At 40.6% G+C, this 20537-nt stretch overlaps 3 protein-coding genes across 3 annotated transcripts; 1 reads left to right on the top strand and 2 right to left on the bottom strand.

Moving 5' to 3' along the window:
• Positions 1-5590: 5590 nt before the first annotated feature.
• LOC118791860 (histone H3.2-like) lies at positions 5591-5986 on the bottom strand. The gene has a single exon (XM_036549343.1). It carries the CDS (start codon positions 5984-5986, stop codon positions 5591-5593), a length of 396 nt encoding a protein of 131 aa, XP_036405236.1.
• Positions 5987-16879: 10893 nt separating this feature from the next.
• On the top strand, positions 16880-17254 carry LOC118791859 (histone H2B-like). The gene has a single exon (XM_036549342.1). The coding sequence runs from the start codon at positions 16880-16882 to the stop codon at positions 17252-17254; it is 375 nt and encodes a 124-aa protein (XP_036405235.1).
• A 2330-nt stretch (positions 17255-19584) lies between these two features.
• LOC118792544 (histone H1-like) lies at positions 19585-20154 on the bottom strand. Its single transcript, XM_036550423.1, has one exon. The coding sequence runs from the start codon at positions 20152-20154 to the stop codon at positions 19585-19587; it is 570 nt and encodes a 189-aa protein (XP_036406316.1).
• Positions 20155-20537: the final 383 nt, after the last annotated feature.

Genomic DNA, 20537 nt, shown 5'->3' with positions numbered 1-20537 from the left:
TCATACCTGTACTCCCGGTAATAATGACAATTCAGAACAGCCGGGAGCTCCGCCAGCTCGGCGGCAACGACCATTCAACAACCCCGGCACAAACACACACCTGCGGTAGCCTACCCAATTAATTTCCCTGATGAGGAGCTCAACAACGGCGGCAACTGTCAGCTTACCTCTGCTGAGAATGTAAAAGTCAGAGTCAGAGAAATCAGATGAGAATATAGATCGATGGCCTACAAAAAACAGGCTACAACCACTGACTGTGAACTCAAACATGCATGTTTACAAATGGGACTCTTGGATATTTGGAGAAAGAGAAACCCTCAACAAAATATGTATACATGGTGTAATAAGAACTTCTCACAATCACGTATTGACTTCTGGCTCATTTCTAGTGATCTTGTTAATCTGGATATAGACGTTTGGATAGAACCGGCTACTTTAACAGATCATAAAGGGATCTTCATTAAATTTGATCTAAAAGATAGTTATACACAGAAATATGGTACAGGCCAGAGCCAGCCCGTGGCATAGGTGGTAAATATAATGCTAGAGAGGGGCGCTGTCTATCCATAGGAGCGCCCCAAATGAGGGAAGAAAAAAAAATTCAAAAATTTTAACTTTTACTATTTTTTACTAATACTATTTTAATACTATTATTTCGAAATATTACAAAAAAGCCCACAACAACGTAACTACATAGCCTATTTTCCGGGCTGCCCGCAGCATCACCCCGGCACCCCGGCGAGTGTGCTGCAGGAACCATTCACTGTCTGTCTCAAGAAACCAGGCATACATTTTTATTGACATCTTAGTCTAGTTAGCCAACGTTAGCCCTGCTTGTAATAGTCAATTAAAATGCTTTTCCTTTTCCATCCCCTTTTGTAACTAATAAGTAAGTAGGTAAGTAATGTAAGTAGGGCTGGACGATAAAACAATAACAATAATTATCGCGACATAATTTTACTCGATAGAAGTATAACAAATGTTCAGTAAATGTTCAATATAATTAATTTCCATGCTTACATAACATGCACAGAAATGAATCACAAACTGCCAATCATGTCGCAGGAATAGAGCTATGCATTGCACAGTCAGGTTACACGGTGAGAGGTATAAATTCAGGCCAGCAAGTGGTATTGTTTACAGACACAGCGGCTGACCTTGTAGATGGAGTGGAATAAGCAAAATAAATGAAATGAGCGACACCAAAGAAAAAGCACTGCCCATGACCAGCTTGAAGGACGAAGACATCATTGACAAGAAAGGTCACTCAACTTTAGTAGTTTGGAGATATTTTAGCTATTTACAATCCGACAAAAACAGAGCAGCATGCGCTGCAAACTGTGCCGAAGACATGCCATCAAAGACAGGCATCACCACAAAACTGTTTCATCATTTGAAACATTATCACCAGTTAGAAAACGCAGTCCGAAACGAGTGTTGCTAGTGGACCCTCGACAAGCACCAGACCAATACCGAGTGCGACTACCCAGCAACAAATGATCGTATCAGCATTTTCCAGCACCATGCCTTACGACAAAAAAACCAAAAGACACGAAGACATCACAAATGCAATTGCATATTGCATTGCAAAAGACATGCTTCCCATTAGCACTGTCGAAAATGAGGGATTCAAGAAGCTTATCAGCTGTCACAGGGCAGTCACACTTGCAGGGTAATGGCTTTGCTTGTTTAAAACTTGTACAGAAGATACTGACCACAGTTGAGCTTTTTCTTTTGTCTATTTATTTTGTTTACACTGTAAGCTAAAATACTTACAAAATGTTTCAAACCATCTGTACAAAGGGTTTGGCATGCTGACCAGAATTAAGATTTCTTTGTCAATATATTGTTTTATTTATTGACATTATCCTTTAAAACACTTTTAAACTTTGCAGTCTGAGCCATCTTACATGTGTGCTATATCACACTGCAGCACTTCATTTTCCATTAAAATATTTTGTTGAAGAAAAGGACTGAAAAGGGATTTTACTTAATTTTACTCATGCATATTTTGATGTTGAAAAAAGATCTTATCATTACAATTGTTTTGAATGTTCTACCTCAGATTTGTGAAATATTCTGCTGTTTGTTTATTCAAGTGTTTGTCATGTTCTGACCATAAAGAATAGTTTAAAACCACAATTAACCCTGGTGGTGGAATTTGCCTCAATGCAAGGGACACCAGCTAAAATCTTGCCTAGGGCACCAAATTGGTCAGGGTCGGCTCTGGTACAGGCTATTGAAAACTTAACAATTCTTTGTTGGAAAATGAAGACTTTAGATTGGAAAAAAACAATATTATGGGTAAGTTTTGGAATCAAGCCTGATTGGTAGGTACTTGGTAGGTACTTACGGGTACTTTTGGGAATTAATGAAATATGAAATCCAAAGGGTTGCTATTTAAAAAAAGCAAATTATTAGCAAACTTAAAAGAGATAAATAAATTAAAATCATTAAAGCAATTTTAGATCTGCAAATGAAAAATTGTGGAAATTTAACTAGTCAAGAGGTACTGGTATATGAATTTGCTACAGAACCAGTTAGACAATATTTATGAGGAGAAAACTAGGGGTGCCTTTATTAGATCAAGATGTAAATGGATTGAACAAGGTAAGAAAATTACAGAATATTTTTTGTGTTAGAAAAGAGAAATGCTGAATTTGCAACAATAAATAAATTGATGGCTAATGGCACAATAACTAACCTAAAATAATTTCTCAACATGTAGCTCAATTTTATCAAAAGTCATAATCTTCAGCCCCTGCAACTTCTTATATTGAGTCTTCTTAGACAATATTTCGCTGAATACAAACAAAATAAAGGATGAATTCAGAGATTTTTGTGAAGAGGAGATATCTTTACCTGAAATTGTTGAGTGTATTAAATGTCTTAAGAAAACAAATCCCCAGGTAATGATGGTCTGACAGGGGAATTCTATAAAACTTTTACCTCAAAACTTGCCCCTTTCTTACAAGCCATGTTTAGAGAATCTGTTCAAAAGGGTGAGCTTCCTACTACATTAAAACAGGGGGTAATTACATTAATTCCCAAACGAAACAATAATAGACTACACATAGAAAATTGGAGACCTATTAGTCTACTTAACAACAATAGTAAATTATTTGCTTTAATTTTTGCTAAAAGAACAAGGGTTAAATCAATTAATAGATGAAGAGCAATCTGGTTTTATGCAGAAGAGACATATTAGTAATAATATTCATTTAATACTGGATATGATGGATTATAATAGTCTAATACCTGATGAAAGTTTTATTTTCTTTATTGACTTTTATAAGGCTTTTGACACGATTGAACATGAGTTTATTTTTAAAGCCATTTCTTTTTTTGGTTTTGGAAAATACTTTCAAAATACAGTTCAGACACTATATAATGGCTGTTCCAGCTCTGTGAAGTTAATGTATGGTACCTCAGAAAGATTTAACATTTATTGTGGTATTAGACAAGGCTGTCCAGTATCTCCATTTTTGTTTTTGTTAGTTACCCAAATAATGGCTACTCATGTAAAAAAAAAAAAAAAATCACCCTTGGAATAAATGCAGTGGGGAAGGATTTCACATTTGTCAGTTAGCAGATGATACTGCAATTTTTCTAAAAAAAAAAAAAAAAAAAAAAGTCAGGTTTCAAAAGCAGTGGCTTGTATGAATGAGTTTACTAATGTTTCAGGTTTAAAGGTGAACTTGGATAAATCTGTTTTATTTCCAATTTCCAATTCCATAACAATCTGACAATTATGACAATCTGTCAGATTGTTATGGAATTCCAATTAAAGACAAGGTGACATACCTAAGCATTGTTATTTGTAAGAATAAAATAAAAAAAACAATGTAAATTAAATTTTGACCCTATTATTGAAAAAACAAAATAAAATTGAATTCATGGTTAATGAGAGATATTTCCATATAGGGTCCTGTTTTCCAAAAGAGAAGGAAGGAAGGAAGGAAGATCAGTCTATGTCTCATTGTGGCTCAGTATCCCAACAAATGTTACCAAGGAGTTGGATAAGATGCTATATGATTATATCTGGAGCAGTGGTAGTAGAGAACAAGGTGGTCTTGAGGTCTTCGCTTTCAATATCTTGAATAATACTTTTAAGATTAAGTGCATTATGGATTTTTTAAAGAATCCCAACAGTATCTGGAATGCTTGTCTCGCATATTTATTTAATTATACTGGTGGCATTGATTTTTTGTTAAAATGCAATTTTTCTGTTGACAGAATCCCAATCAGATTAGCTAACTTTCATAGGCAAGCTCTTTTAGCTTTGGCATTAGTATATTAACACAATATCAGTCCTCACAGATACTTTATGTGGAATAATAGGGATATTTTATACAAAAATAAATCACTGTTTTATCACTCGTGCCTTGACAACGGAATTTTGTTAGTTGAATTGGTAAAGAAAAATGGTGTATTACTGTCATATTCAGAATTTCTTCAAAATTTAAGGTACCAGTCACACCTAAAGAATATGCTATTATCTTTGATGCAGTTCCCACAGATTCACTTCAGTTTTTAAATAATTGTGATTTCACAGGAAGTAAAATCTAAGCACATTTTTATTGGAGATATTGATATTTAGAATAAACTGTGCAGTAACAGACACACCAGAAATGCTTTGGTCTGTATTACACCTCCTGCAGCAAAATTCTTTTAGTTTTCTATCATGGGTGATTCACAGTGGAAAAAGGCTTGTTGTATTCTAAATAAATATTGCATTAATAATAAAGTGAAAGAAGTATCCTTCAAGATTTTACATTGAATTTACCCTGTTAAAGAAGTGTTGGAAAGATTTAAGCTAAATATAGACTATACCTGTGTTTGTTGCAGTTCAGACAGAGAAACAATACTTCATGTCTTTTCACTGTGATCATTCAATTTTATTTTGGACAGATATACAAAACTTTATAAATAGAAAAATGGGTACTAATGTACAGATTAATGTATTTGATGTAATGTTATATTTTGTGCTCAGTGGGTTGGATAGTAATATCAACTATATAATTCAGCTTCTGATCATTCTTGGCGAATTCCACATCCACAAATCAAAATGGTCAAGCTCCAAACCCTGCTTTAATCGGTTTGCTGTTGAACTCAAAAAGTAGGCACTTTAATTGAACATGTGAAGAACAAAAAAGCTACAAAAGACTTTTAATATTTTAAAGGAAGTACATTTTATTTGAACTCTAAAAGGATTCACAATGAATGGACTTTGGACTCCTCTGGCTTGTACAAAGTTGCTCTTTACTGTTTACTGTTTTGTATGACAATTGTTATTATACCTCTTTGTTGTAAATAAAGTTATGGGACAAAAAAAAAAATACTGGACTCAAATGTTCACATTACACTCCGCTCACAGCACGTCTACAGACCGGGTGGAAATATTTTGTGATTTGGAGAAAGCTTGAAACACAGGACCTGCACACAACTACATGTCGCCTGAATACACACAGAGAATTTGACAATATTGAGAGATATGCACTTCTGAGACACACTGAAGTGGCTCTTAAAAGAGCAGTTGGATAGATACTGGGTTTAGACAGTGTAGTCACGCATTTTAAGTGCGCTCGCCTCAGATGCGGCGGGCCAGTTGAATGTCCTTGGGCATGATGGTCACCCTCTTGGTGTGGATGGCGCACAGGTTGGTGTCCTCAAACAGGCCAACCAGATAGGCCTCACTGGCTTTCTGCAGAGCCATGACAGCAGAGCTCTGGAAACGCAAGTTGGTCTTGAAGTCCTGGGCAATTTCTCTCACCAGCCTCTGGAAAGGCAGTTTGCGAATCAGAAGCTCAGTGGACTTCTGGTAACAGCAGATTTCTCTCAGAGTCACTGTGCCAGGCCTGTAGCGGTGAGGCTTCTTCACACCGCCCGTTGCAGGTGTGCTCTTACGCGCAGCCTTGGTGGCCAGCTGCTTCTGTGGGTCCTTGCCACCGGTAGATTTACGGGCAGTCTGTTTGGTTCTAGCCATCCCGACGGGACACTTTTCTGCATGGAAAGGTAGCAGCGAAACGCACAGCACATGTTTATAAGGCGTAGCAGTGAAAGGCTGATTGCATGAGCTTATACGGGGCTCTCATTGGTCTGCACCTCACTTTGTTGTCTGTGACCATGGGGTCTGTCAAAAGGTAATGTGGTGTTGCGGTCGTAGGGGGGCAGTAATCCAGCCACTAAAGATATTTCCAAAAAAAAGTGCCAAAATCTATTAACAGATGCGATGAAAAACAAACAAACAAAAAAAAAAACAAACTAAGGCAAACTCAACCCAAGTACTGGCATCGCAAGATGACCAGACTAACACTTTTCATCCTCTCACAGTCACCTGAGCCAAACCTAGCCCCTGTGAGAGACCCCCCTGAAATGAAACTACCCTCCCTTTTTATACACAGGTAGTGGCTACCTCCTCCCCACAGCCTAAACCAAAGGGCACAGAAAAAGAGGGAACAAAACAATAATCAATTATTCAAATAAACAAATAAACAAACTGAAACAGTACATAATTATGATGAAAATGTAACCGGAGTAACAACAGAATTTAAAATATAAGCAAGCCAGTCCGTCATAATAAAGTAATACACAAAACTGTATTAACTCTAAATCTTCCCTTAGCCATGACTATCAGCGCTCCAGTGCGCTTTATAAAGCACTAAACAGCCGCCTCGCGCCCTATGCGCGTGCCTTTCCCCAGGAGATCAGAGATGCGGACTGACGGTAAAATTTAAACTAACAATTACACGGCGCACACCCTTAACGTATTTTAACTCGTTTCTGCACACAAGCACAACCATAATACTTCTTCAAATACAATTCACACAACTAAATAAACAATACCACCGTCGCATTTACATAGCACCGTTTAGAATTCTATCAAAACTCCGCTCCGCTTTTTACTGCAAGCCATTTTCCTCGCGAATTAATTAACAACTCGGTCAATGGAATTAACGGTAAAACACATGATGGTGAATGGACAAATGCACATGATATTATTGCAAACTGTATGGAATATTTGAAGTAGAAAATAAGCTTGCGTAAGCGAGTTTACTTCTCCATAAAATTTCCGACACCAGGAAAGGCAGGCAAAATGGGGTGAGTAGGTGATGAAGGATGGCCCAACTAACTTCATCATAGGGTCGTTTTTTCATCGTCTCATGGCTACCACCTTCTTTCCGCCGTGCTCGAGTACCTTACGGCTGAGATCCTTGAGCTGGCTGGTATTCCTGCTCGGGACAACAAGAAGACCCCTATCATTCCCCGTCACCTGCAGCTTGCAGTGCGTAACGACGAGGAGCTGAACAAGCTCCTGGGCGGCGTCACTATCGCTAAGGGCGGCGTTCTGCCTAACATCCAGGCTGTGCTGCTGCCCAAGAAGGCCGAGAAAGCCAAGTAACTCTCGCAGCGTCCGACACTGACCCAATAACCCAAAGGCTCTTTTAAGAGCCACCCACTCATGTCTTTTTAAAAGTGCGAAACTGCCCTTTACTCGCCGTCGAAGTTTTAACCCAGCGAGTACTGAGCCACGAATCAAGGAGTTGAATTTATTGCTACTTCGCTGACCAGCTGTCCAAGTTACCACGTGAGTGGCCTGGCATCACTGTTTGTACGAATACCCAGCAGCAGCAATGGCTGTTGTAGTGTATTCTCATTAAAACAAAATAAGAAAACCCGCAAAATAAAGTTCTCATTTATTTAAGCACATTAACAAGCAAGTATGGCATTTCAGTGGCACTAGTGATGTGCAGTTCGTGAACGAATGAATCCTTTTGAACGAATCTTTGACGTGAACTGAGTGTACCGAATCCCTAGTCTAAAAAATTCGTTCCTTCCTCATGCGCGCTGATTAGCTGGCATAGCAGCTATAACTCTCCCTCCAGTGGAGATATGCGGTCTGTCCACGAAGCAGCCTATCACAAAACTGTATCAGCAGTACGTTCATGACAACAACTAGCCAATGGCTGAAATGCTAAAACTCTCGAAGCACCTCCCACTGGCACATCTCGGCACAACTGACGATGTGGGACAATGCAAAATATCCGGTGACTACGAAGACTCGAAATTCCATCTACTGACCTGATAGAAGTGTTGACAAGCTCCTCAGTTCACCAGTTCTTTCGGACTCAAAGGAACTGTTGCCCCTCTTCCACCAATACATTTCGAGGGCCGGTTCGGAACCGGTGCCTAATCTTCAACCAGTTCGACAGCCAAAGAACCGGCTCTCGGCCAGGAAAGCTGGTTCGAGAGCAGCACCAACTCTTTGCTGGTCTAGAACAAAGAACCGCCACCGCTGGAGGCGGGATGATCGTGACCAACTAAAACTTTGTGACCGCCATTAAAAAAAAAAAAACAGAGCTAGTGTAGCGTCTAGTCTGCCTAAAAAGAAGAAGAAGCAGAAAAAAACAAACTTTTATTTTTCAAACGTTTTGCCTTGTTGCCAGCCAGCTATGTAGCCTATTTCTTAGCTGTGTAGCGAGCTACTAATTTCTCATATCGATGTTGGCTAGCTAGCTAGCTGTTGGTCAGCTAACATTAGTCAAGTAAGCATAGCTACTAATTTCTCACATCAGTGTTACGTTCGACGTTCGTATCATTGATGTGAGAAATTAGTAGCTATGCTTGCTTGGGTAACAGTAGCTAACGTTAGCATGCTACTTTCTAACATTGCCATTGACTCACCTCACCTTAACATTTGGCTTCACAAAAAGCTAAACTTGTATAAAGTGTAGTTTTTAAAGCACCGTTCTCTTGTTTCTATTGTTGTTGTTTGTTCCCTCACAATGTTCGCGAAGCACCGCAGATTGTTTGAAATTTGTGTGCTATTACGAATGAGATGCCATGAGATTGTTTAACAAGGAAGGCAATTTGAATAATTAAGTGGCAAGGAATCCCAAAGCTTTCTCTTAAATGTGTCACAATATAGCTTTCTTGTGTTACAAAATTCAAATTACAGAACGGGGAGCTAAATTTAGGCTAGCTAAATCGATTTAAATTACTGAGAATAAACTTTTACGTTAGGCTGAGTGCAATGAACAATAACGTTTAGAACACAGACCTCATAAAATCTGTGATATCATGAGCATTTAACGTAATTTAAATCGATAAATCCTTGTTAATCTCACGTTGTAGTTTTCGCAAGCACACAAACTACAGACAATCTGCACTGTTTTGCGAGCATATTTACTCTATTCTCGCGATTGGTGTCGACTATTCTGTGAATTATTTGTTTTATTGTTAATCAAGGAGGATACCTGGGAGCAGGTTGAAAGTAATGATAGATTTAAAGGTCGTGTTCGGGCTTCCCCTGTTTCCAGCTCACCAGCCACCACTGCTAGCTTGGCACTAGGGAAAGCGGAGACGTATATGTAACGGGTGGTCTCTTGCGTTGTGTTTTTAATGTGATGTTACGTGGGTCGGCGAGCGAGCGAGTTTCGAACCGAGGTTCTTACTGCTCGCTGCCAACCCCTTAAAGCCAGCGTCGTTGCCAGTTGAGCTAAAGGCAAATTGCCGTTAGCCTGTCGGCGACAACGCTACTTAACCAGGTCTCAGGGGGAGTGACGTAGCCGCTGCAACCACTCGGCTACCTGCTACCCGCTACCTAAGGCTTTACGCAGGACTCACACGAGCTAATCACTTCAGCTCCGCTACATATACAGTGATGTAATGATGTGGCTCTATGGTAGCTCTCTACCCGTGGAAAAGCAAGCCCGTTCTTAGAAGGTTTGCAAGTTGAAGCAACTCCGAACTGGCACTGGTACAAGCCCAGAACTAGCATGTAGTTCGCATTGGTGGAAAAAGAGTATGTAAGTCCTCAGTTCACCTGTTCGTTCGGACTCAAAGGAACTGTGAGTCCTCAGTTCCGCAGGCGTTATTTATAGGTGGGATGGGTGGGACATGAGCATAAATTAAAACAAAGATCATACTAACATTATTCTGTAGAGAGCAGCAGCCAGTGAAATGTTTTAAAAGCAGCAACAGTGCAGTCCAGTCAGAGACATGTAGCCCCGTGCCTACCAACAGCACAAGGGAGCTTAGCCCAGGAGGCAGCAACGTTTCTGGCAAATGTAGGAGGCAGAGGAGCCCAGGACAATGCAGCGCTAGTAGCATGATAATGGTGTTAATTAAAGTTAATTAAAGTGGCAAAGGCTGAGTAAGCGGCATAAGCTGAATAAATAATATAAGTAGGAGGAGGTGATATGCTAAAGTATTTTACGTTTTTCTAATTTACGGTATTCATATTGGTTATTACAGAGGTTTGCTGCTCAGACAGAGCAAATCGAAACGGAAAAAGCAGACACAGACTGGAGTAGTGACAGTGATGAGGCACAGGTAAGATAAACTGAAGCAACATAAGCTGAATAAATCATTAAAGAGATAGGCCTAATCTATATACATTATGTAGTCAACTTGATCTTGTGCTACGTAAGATAGGTTGATCTGCTGAGGTATTTTCCTCTTTTCTAATGTATGGTCAGTGTTGGGGAGTAATGGAATACATGTAATGGCATTACGTATTTAAAATACAAAATATGAGTAACTGTATTCCGTTACAGTTACCATTTAAATTGATGGTAACCAAATTACAGTTACATTTAAAAAATATTTAGATTACTGAAGGGATTACATTGGATTTTTTTTCATTTAACTTCACTTATTTTTTTCATTTAATGTTTTTTTTTTTTTTTTTCATTTTTCCATTTTCTCCCCAATGGCCAATTCCCTGAATTTTTGGAATGTCCAATTCGTCATTGTTGTTCGGTCCCATTGCACAACCCCCACTGTCAATCCGGGAGAGCATGGACAAGCACGTGCCCTCCTCCGAGACACGTGATGTCAGCCGCTGCTTGTTTTCGCACTGCGGTCCACAAGCTTTCATTATTTAAGATAATATTGATCGCTAGCTAGCTATCTTACATAGTTTGGCTGCACCGGATTAGCTATTCAGCTAACTAGTAGGTATAGAATTGAGGGTGCCAAAATGTTAGCCACAACAAAGCTCAAAGTGAACATTTAAAAACAACCATTCAGAACCTTAGTCCCATGTGTAATGTTATCATAATTAAAAAATATAGACTGTATTTTATGGATTGCAGTAAAAAAAAACACTCAAGTTTAGCTATAGAGATTTTGACATCACTTGGACATAGTTCGTGAGAATCGCCCAACCAATATGCCACATTCACACTTTTACTTACATTCTTTTAAAAATTAAAAACACAGTGTTCAGAAAGTAATCCAAAGTATTTAGATTACATTACTTACCTTGAGTAATCTAACTTAATACGTTACAAATTACATTTTAGGGCAAGTATCCTGTAATCTGTTGTGGAATACATATTAAAAGTAACCCTCCCAACCCTGTGTATGGTATGTACTCATGTTGGGTATTACAGAGGCCTGCTGCTCAGACAGAGCAAATCAGAAGTGCGTCGTATGAGGTACAATGCTAGTGAACAGTCTCTGTCCCTGCCCCCCCCAATATTGAAGACACAGTAATGCCCTTGCTCAGTTCACCAGTTTGTTCGGACTCAAAGGAACTGGTGACTATGCTGACAAGTTCCTCAGTTCACCAGTTCCTTTGAGTCCTCAGTTCACCTGTTCGTTCGGACTCAAAGGAACTGGTGACTATGCTGACAAGTTCCTCAGTTCATCAGTTCGTTTGGACTTCAAAGATTCACTGACTATGAAGACCTGGTGACTTTGTGTTGCCAGAATCGCTAGTTCTCAGTATAGCAGGCTTGGGCTACATCCGCCGTTGACTGTGACGATGCAAAAGGAATCAGAGCGCTTCTGTGACATTATTATAGGAATTAAAAACAATATTAAATATTATTTTGCTCATCTACTTGCAATATTATTTTATATTTATATTTTTAGCAGTAGCATATTTTAGGTGCGCACAATGTATCGCAGTTCTTGTTTATCACAACTGCAATTTTACGTAGGCTACGATGTATTTAATGTTCAGTAAAACAGTTCAGTAGTAGCGTAGTAGTACAGTACAGTAGTACAGTAGTACAGTTCAGTAAACTACAGTGGTTTCATGTATTATTTTAATTATGATGCCTAGTCTACATTACATATTGTAGCGGTTGATAGTTAGCCACTGCTGCTAAGGAAGTGTGTGTTCCCATGATTCTTTTTGTTTTTGTTGTTAGATTTTCTTTATGATTAACGTTCTTCCTTTAAGACTTTGATATGTAGGCTATGTTACTTTGTTACACAGTTATGTTAGGTTGTGTGTGTGTGGGACACCCCATGTGTTTGTTCGGTGCGTTTAATGAACTACCGTATGTGTGACAGATAGCGGGGGCAGTGACATGCCCTCACTGTCACATTGTGAATTGAGCGGTGACTACAAGTAGGCCTATATTAAAATGTTCGGCCTCGGTTTGATCAAAACTTGTAAAACGAGTCCTCAGTGCATTTTTTTTAGTTTTAGCAAACAACATGTACTTAAGCTCTACACGTTAAAATGTGGGGTTCTATTACCTTCCTAAAGACGAAGTATACTTTGTGGCTGATGATTTGAATAGCATGGTGCAGTTTCCTGTAATGAATATTACAGTTTAATTAACAATTTAATCATTAATCATTAATTTCATTGACATTTGGTTTCACACGTGCTGGTTTGCTGCAGAGCAGGCTAATAATGGACATGATGTTTGGAACAATGTAGAGTAACTTTTAAAATGCAATAAAACTATTTACAGATTCGTGTATTCCGCCCGACTAGATTTGGAAATGAACAAATCAGTGAGTCAAAGATTCGAATCATTTTATTGAACTGAACAAAAGGAACCGAATCACTAAAAAGAATCGTTTTGCATACCACTAAGTGGCACCGACTTCCCTGGCTGTCGGCCGCTCTGAACGGCGGTTATACGCACAACTTCCAGCAACCAATCAGGTGCGTTTACATCACATGACGTCAATTTTAAGAATCAAATATCAGTCAAGCTGACCTCCAATACAAAGGCACAACACTGCCTTAACAGTGTAACCTCAATAAGAGGTAATGCACTGACGTCACTTGACCGCCGGAATACGCCCCCTCAGTCGGGCTGGGTGGCAAAACGTCCTGCTACATAGCTGTCTTTATTAGGGGAAACTGCGAAAGCGGGAGTAAAACAAACGATTATCTGCTTATATTAAAGGCAGGTGGACTCGACAGTGATCCTTACAACTTACCAAAGAACCAGCGGTTCATGGACATTGACACGTGGCCAGGAAACGGGTCTCCTGACATTTATATGTAGCCTACCTCATTTCGACGCCGGGGAAGTACACAAAGCAAAGCCTGAAGGCATAGCCTACAAAAGCCGAGACATTCTAAAACGCTTAACATGGCTTAATTTACCAAAATTGTGACCAGTGATCACCAAATTTCTCTCGGACATCTCTTGTCAGAAACATTTCCTCCTGTCAAAAAAATCAAAACCGAATAGTATGGTCGTTATCTCACGTTAAGCGTTTCCCTCTCCATTGATTCCCATTATAAGGAAAAGGCTTAACGTGGTTTGATGTCCCAAAACAGCGATCAGTGATCACCAAATTTGTCTGCCATCTCGTATGTCATAAACACAATCTCCTATAAAAAAGCAAAACTCTCCATTCACGCCCATTATAAGGAAACGCTTCGTAGCTTAATTTTCCAGCGATAACTAACAAACAAGCAAAAGGACAGCGCTTAATGTAACGTCGGCCTAAATACCATATTTCCTGGGTTTTGGTTTTTGCTTTTTTGTGACAAGAGATGTCCGAGAGAAATTTGGTAATCACTGATCGCTGTTTTGGAACATTAAGCCACGTTAAGCTGTTTCACCCTAAGCGTTTTAGAATGTCCGCAAAAGCTTGGTTGTACTTCAAGGCAGGATTTGTTGGCGAATTTAAAGTGACGAGGACACCAATGGATATTCTGGTTGTATGTGGTCAGGTTTGTACAAATATTTTTTATTTTATTACAACTTTTATTTGGAAAACTGTAAACTACACGTATCGGTGCCTGGATTCCAGTTGTTTCTGCGAATTGGAGCTATCCATTTGCTTCTCTTTTCTTCAGCTTTCGGAAGTCTGTAAAAAGATAGCTCCGATTTCATGTTGAATCTATTTGTACAGTCAATCGCACAACAGCTCTTTCCCAGTTTAGATGTCTTTTTTGTGTTTTCGCGGCATTCAAGCTGAAGGCTAACGCTGCCACTCAGTGGGTGTAACTCGCAGTGACTTCGCCTACTGTGACATCACGTGCATAACCTCATATAACACTCCTCCCCAGAAATCTGTAACCCCTTTTTTCATTTACAGTCTTCTGTTACAAATTTAACCTGTCCAGTGGTCTTACATTACGTTTTGGCCTACAGCAAGGCTGTGGCTGATTCTGTAAGGTCTCTGAAGCAGTCACACTCTCCTGAGTTCCCTGTACACTCCCATAATTTGGTACATTTCACCCATCAGGGCTCTGTGCGGGCCAGTCAAGTTTTTCCACACCGAACTCATCAAACCATGTCTTTATAGTCCTTGCTTTGTGCACTGGGGCACAGTCATGTTGGAATAGAAAAGGGCCTTCCCCAAACTGTTGCCACAAAGTTGGAAGCATAGCATTTTTTGTTTGCAGTTTTGTTTAAAAATTCATTTATTTTTTTGTGCATGCTCAATGAATACTCTTTATGTCCTGCAAATGAAAATGAAAGACCAAGCTTTAATTTATTAACACCATGCACACCAATGGAAAAATAAAATCATTTTATAAACCCACCTTTAACTTGTGCTCCAGTAATTCAATTTCAAGTTTTTTTTTAAATTTTTTATTTGAAGCTGTATGTGGTCCATCTGGAGGTCACATTTTTTAATCTGCTTCTCCAGATGGACTTTATATAGATCTTTTACTGCCATCTGGGAAGAGAGACGACATTTTGTTAGAGGAGGTTATAGTGTTCTTATTTTATGATTTCAGTTAGACACATGGTTGATAGCACAGTAAGAATGGCTTTTCATATGTCGAAGATGTTCTCTGGAGTTGGATGGGGATTCCTCCACAGGGGAAGGGGAACAGCCAGCTGTGGTCTGACAGGACAATGACATGGCAAGATTCTAATCTGTCACCAAATTAGAAGTTACCCCTCTCAGAATTTAAGGTATACCTCCACAGGCCTCTCTGTAAATGCTGAGAGAGTCTCATTATCTTCATCCTAGAACATAAAATGTTTTAAATATAGGCTACTTGAAACCTATGCATCAGGCAAAATCTGTTGAGAATGAGCCACTTACTGATGGTGGAATGTCCAGAAGATTGAGGACACCTTCAGTCACTGGAAATTAAGGTGGTTACATGTAAGTGTTAATCAGTGATCAGCCTTTATTCAAATATGATAAACCTACCATTTATATAGGCTCTTGTGTCCTGGGGAGTAGTTGGCTCCGATGAGCTAATGCCATCCATAAATGGCCTTTCTGCATTCTGGCAGACTGCCAGCTCTTCAGACGGGGTGGTGGGGGACCCTCCACCCGTTTTACGGGCCTCCACCTTCTTCCTGTTGGCTACAAAGTGAAACTCAACTGTAATGCCTAGGCCTACATTTACAATTGAGGAAACAAATTAGCAATAAAGCAAATGAAATATTACCTGATTGAATCATGTTTTTGTACTTGACCTTTACCTGCTGCCAAGTGCATTTCACACCACTGGGGTTACATCTGGTTCAAAAACATAAAATGCATTCAGTATTATAGTGTACAATGCAGGCAAAATTACATTCAAATTCTCAAAAGTTACTTTAAATATTGAATGCAACATAACCACTTTACACAACTTGATAATCTTACGCATTAACTCCGTCGCCAATTTTTTTGTCACGCCATCTCCCTTTCCTTTGCTGCTGTCACCGTATTGCTTCTCTTTATGAATATTTGCCGGTAGTCTTGGTACGCTGTCATTATTACTTCTTGCTCTGCTGCCGTGAAAAACGTTGCACGTGGTTTCTCTCTGTCAGAATCCATCATTTATCACATCTTCAGTGTTCGATTGATGATGGCTTTTAAAGTTCGCCGCGAACGCGCACAATTCAGACTCAGCCTATCCGAGATTGAATGAACTTAGTTTCCGGAATTGGAATCATCTGTTCTGGAACCAAAAATTCAGCACGTGTGGCATTTTGCTAACTCAAGTCCGAATTCGAGTTTAAATTTACGATTTTCAAACCGGCTTTCTGGAACACACCCCAGTTTTCATGCTTTCATTGTAACTGTATACATTTACATGTACATTTATTCATTTAGCAGACGCTTTTATCCAAAGCGACTTACATAGGTTACAGTTCTTTACAATGTTATCCATTTATACAGCTGGATATTTACTGTCACAACTAGATAGAAGACTATTTGTGGCAGAGAAAAAGTTGAGTTTTAAGCGCCTGTTGAATATCATAGTCTGGTGTGTGTGTGTGTGTGTGAGAGAGAGAGATGTTTATATATTATCCAGCATGTTGACGTATGATTAATGTACGTTGTGCAGATTTTTGGTTTTTCATATGCGTTTCATATGTGTCTTGAATGTATTTCTTGACTAATGGTACCTACATACTGTAAATTGTTTTGCAAAAAATAAAGATTAAGAAATAATACAAAAGAAAAAAAGAGACAAAGTGGGAATCGCGCGGTAGAAATCCTTTGTTTCGATGGATGGCTAACGTTTTGGCGTGTGGTATTCCCGCCGAAGGAAGTCAGCCAATCGAATGTGAATGTCATCGGATTCGGAAGAATCTGCCAATGAGATCCTGCGATAAAAGGCTGGGCAGAGATCGTGGGTAAATTTGCATACACCCTATATATAGACCAAGTACGGAGATTAAGAGCTTTTATTCGTGTGTGTGTGATAATGCCTGAACCAGCCAAGTCTGCTCCCAAAAAGGGATCGAAGAAAGCCGTCACTAAGACGGCCGGTAAGGGCGGCAAAAAGCGTAGAAAGTCCAGGAAGGAGAGTTATGCTATCTACGTGTACAAGGTGTTGAAACAAGTGCACCCTGATACGGGTATCTCTTCAAAGGCAATGGGCATCATGAACTCGTTCGTGAACGATATCTTCGAGCGCATCGCCGGTGAGTCGTCTCGTTTGGCTCACTACAACAAGCGCTCCACCGTCACCTCCAGAGAGATCCAGACTGCCGTGCGCCTGCTGTTGCCTGGAGAGCTGGCCAAACACGCCGTGTCTGAAGGCACCAAGGCTGTCACCAAGTACACTAGCTCAAAGTAAAGTGGCGTGGCGACAAGTCCAACCGAAAGGCTCTTTTCAGAGCCACCCATTCTTTCGGGTAAGAGGCAGAAACCATTTTACCTAGTGGTGGGAGTTCCGCTTGAGTCGTTATAAAAGTACCTAGGCTAAAGCTAGATACAATTAAAACGGGACCACATTAGCTGGCCTCAGTAGCTTTGGCACTCGGAGAGCGGGCTGCGTTAAGACGAAGTGCTCAGTAAAATATCGACTGAAGCTGATCCCACCGTGTGTATAATCACGACAGTTTTGCAACGACATCCGCTACACAAGCGCCGCACGCATCTCCACAGTCCAGTGTTCACTCACTCATTGATTTCGACAACGTCATACCCTCAAGCACACAGCAGCAGGTCAGCCTGCACACTCCGTATAAAAATGTGGGAATAACGCACTCATGCATGACTTCTGGAATGTTCGACACGTTCTGGCTAAGCTGTGAGTGCCCTTATAGAACTAGGGCAATTACTGGGGCAATGCTGAATTGACCCTGCATGTCATTTAGTAGCAGTGCTCTATTGATGGGAAATTCATTTATTACTGGACACCACAAGTAATGCACAAACACTAGGAAATAAGCTGTACAGAGGAGCAATACAGACCGTTAAAAAATTAAAAACTAATATGCATATTCTATACGCGAGGGTAACTTTCTACTTTGTTGTCGGCTATAGGTTCACAAGTGACGAACGCTCTTTGAAAACCAACACTATACGTTCAGTGTGGAGGCTGTTGTACGGATACATTTTAGTGAGACGATCAATTCTCCATCGGTAACATTGTTAAAATTGAGCACCCGCGCAGAAAGCTTGCTCCGATGTGATTGGATGAAATCCTATCAAAGCCTTGTCCAATGAATGCGTAGCGTATGGCTATAAGCTAGGCTCGGCTAGGCTTATGAATAATATTATGATATTATGAATAAATATTATTATAGGAAACCTGCTTAGCACGGTAAATTCTAACACATTTACCTGGATGTTTTGGGTTTTTTTTCAAAATTATTTATTTATTTTTGAAAACTTTAAATCTCATTTTCCTCAATACTTGCAGCCATTGTAGACAGAGTGCCCCAATGTGAAAAGCAAAATCCTTGAGGCTGTCTCGTGGACCCTGCCTTTGATATTGAATTTGTCTGTCAGAAGCTTGTTGTACTGTTGTCATTTGCCCAAGGACTTAAGTCCCCTTTGTGGGCAACAGTATTTAACTGTTTATTAGATTAATCACTTTTTCATGCTGCAGAAAACAGAACAAAGGAAAGAACCAAAAATGTGCAATGGCAAAGAATGTTTGTATCCACCACGAAATGAGACTATCAACAGGAAAGCTATCAGCAGGAAACTAAATGTATATATAAGATTGTAAGGAAATTCCTACCTGATCAACAGTTGAAGACTTTAAAATGAACCATTTTCTACGTCGAACCGTTTCTACTTTACAACGCCTTTTTGTTTTTACTCATTGTATGAATGTGTATTTTCGTTTGGGGCCTCAGGTTTACCAATGAATTCACACCTTACCATCATTAAACTCTTTCAGTTTCACCTCTCTCAATTTGTGTGCATGAGACTGTTGATTCCAGGGCTTTCTGATCAGGCAGTGGATAATGGATGCTATATATTAGGGGGTGTTTCACAAAGTGGGTTGACTGAAGGCACAGAGGAGGATGACTATTCTCCTGGGTGCTTGGTACTTACCGGGTCCTTCGAGGTGTTTTGTCCTCATGACAAGAGAACTGTTTCAGGTGTGTGTTCCATACTAGTTGCTTTTACCTGTTTATTATTAATTATTGCACATCTAACCTGTTGGTTTTCTCAGAACATAACTAAGAATCACAAATAAATGTGGTATGTCAGTCTTATTTCCCTGATTTCAGTGTCCTTCATATTCAGTTGGCACTCCCCTTTGATTCTGAATAAACCAAGGACTGTCACAGTCACGGTACACACACACACAACGTCAGCTGTTCACACGATGGCGAAAATCAGGGAAATTGCATTGATTGACTAACTGCTGCTACTGAAACGCTAAGTAGAGCGTGAGCGTGTGGCAAGTTAGCACGAATGGAGAGGCGCACGAAGACGATGTGTACAAGACCGAATTCATTTCTATTCGACATCTGCAAATGTAGTGAAAGATTGTGTCTTTAAGGGCGCTGCACATGTAGTCACAGAAATCGAGCTGGCTATACAGCACAAGTCGCAGTTGCATACAAGCAAGAGTGTTTCACGGAACGCGTTTGCACTTTCGGGGAGCGCTTAGGTGGCTCTTAAAAGAGCCATTGCTGTGCGAGAAATGAAACTTCCAAATGTTCACTTCTTCTTGGGAGCCGCTTTCTTTGCTTTGGCGGTCTTGGGTTTGGCCACCTTGGGCTTGGCTGCCTTGGCTTTCTTTGGAGTCTTGGTCGGCTTCTTGGCTGCTGCCGGCTTCGTGGCCTTCTTGGGTGTTGCGGGCTTTTTCGCCTTCCTCGGTGACTTCTTGGCGGCGGCGGGCTTCTTGGCGGCCGGCTTCTTCGCTTTAGGAGCCGCTTTCTTTGCAGGCTTCTTTTTCGCAGCCTCGGCTTGCTTTTTGTTGAGCTTGAAAGAGCCAGAGGCGCCGGTTCCTTTGGTCTGCAACAGGGTCCCCTTGGTCACCAGGCTCTTGAGTGCCAGCTTGACGCGGGAGTTGTTCTTCTCCACATCGTAGCCGCCGGCCGCCAGAGCTTTCTTCAGAGCGGCGAGAGACACTCCGCTCCTCTCCTTGGAGGCGGACACGGCCTTGACGATCGATTCTCCAACGCTAGGGCTCGATTTCTGGGGCTTGCTTGCTGCTTTCTTTTTGGGAGCCTTGGCCGGCGCGGGGGCGGCGGCGGCCAAGGCGGGAGCTGGTGCGACTTCAGCCATTTTCCTTTCGTTCGCTTCTCTCGTCTAACACACGCGCAGTCTGTAGCACAGTCTAATTCAGTGCTGCTCGTCAGGCAGGGGGTTGGTGTTAGACATCACATGAGAACCATGTAGACTCAACCCTCCAGCAGCGATTCGGTGCTCCCGACACCTCTGTCCGCTTGTGTTTTCTCTTCGTGCAAAACGGCCAAAAAAATCAACCCTGCAGCTGTTCTACATGTGAAAATAGCACGGAATACTGACGGAAAGCCTTTCCGCTCGTATCACACCCCTTCGAGTTACGGACTTCTGATATATTTTAGTGCGACATGCCTTAAACCTAGCCACTTTGCGGGGAGACAGAACCCCCTCACACTGATTTTCGTGCAGATTTTCACACTTAA

Source organism: Megalops cyprinoides, chromosome 17 (genome assembly GCF_013368585.1).
Source record: "Megalops cyprinoides isolate fMegCyp1 chromosome 17, fMegCyp1.pri, whole genome shotgun sequence".
Taxonomy (NCBI): Eukaryota; Metazoa; Chordata; class Actinopteri; order Elopiformes; family Megalopidae; genus Megalops; species Megalops cyprinoides.
This window is presented reverse-complemented; position numbering and strand designations above follow the sequence as displayed.

Excerpts from the sequence above, each read along its gene's own strand:
- LOC118791860 (XM_036549343.1), bottom strand. The coding sequence starts at position 5,986 with ATGGCTAGAACCAAACAGACTGCCCGTAAATCTACCGGTGGCAAGGAC.
- LOC118791859 (XM_036549342.1), top strand. The coding sequence starts at position 16,880 with ATGCCTGAACCAGCCAAGTCTGCTCCCAAAAAGGGATCGAAGAAAGCC.
- LOC118792544 (XM_036550423.1), bottom strand. The coding sequence starts at position 20,154 with ATGGCTGAAGTCGCACCAGCTCCCGCCTTGGCCGCCGCCGCCCCCGCG.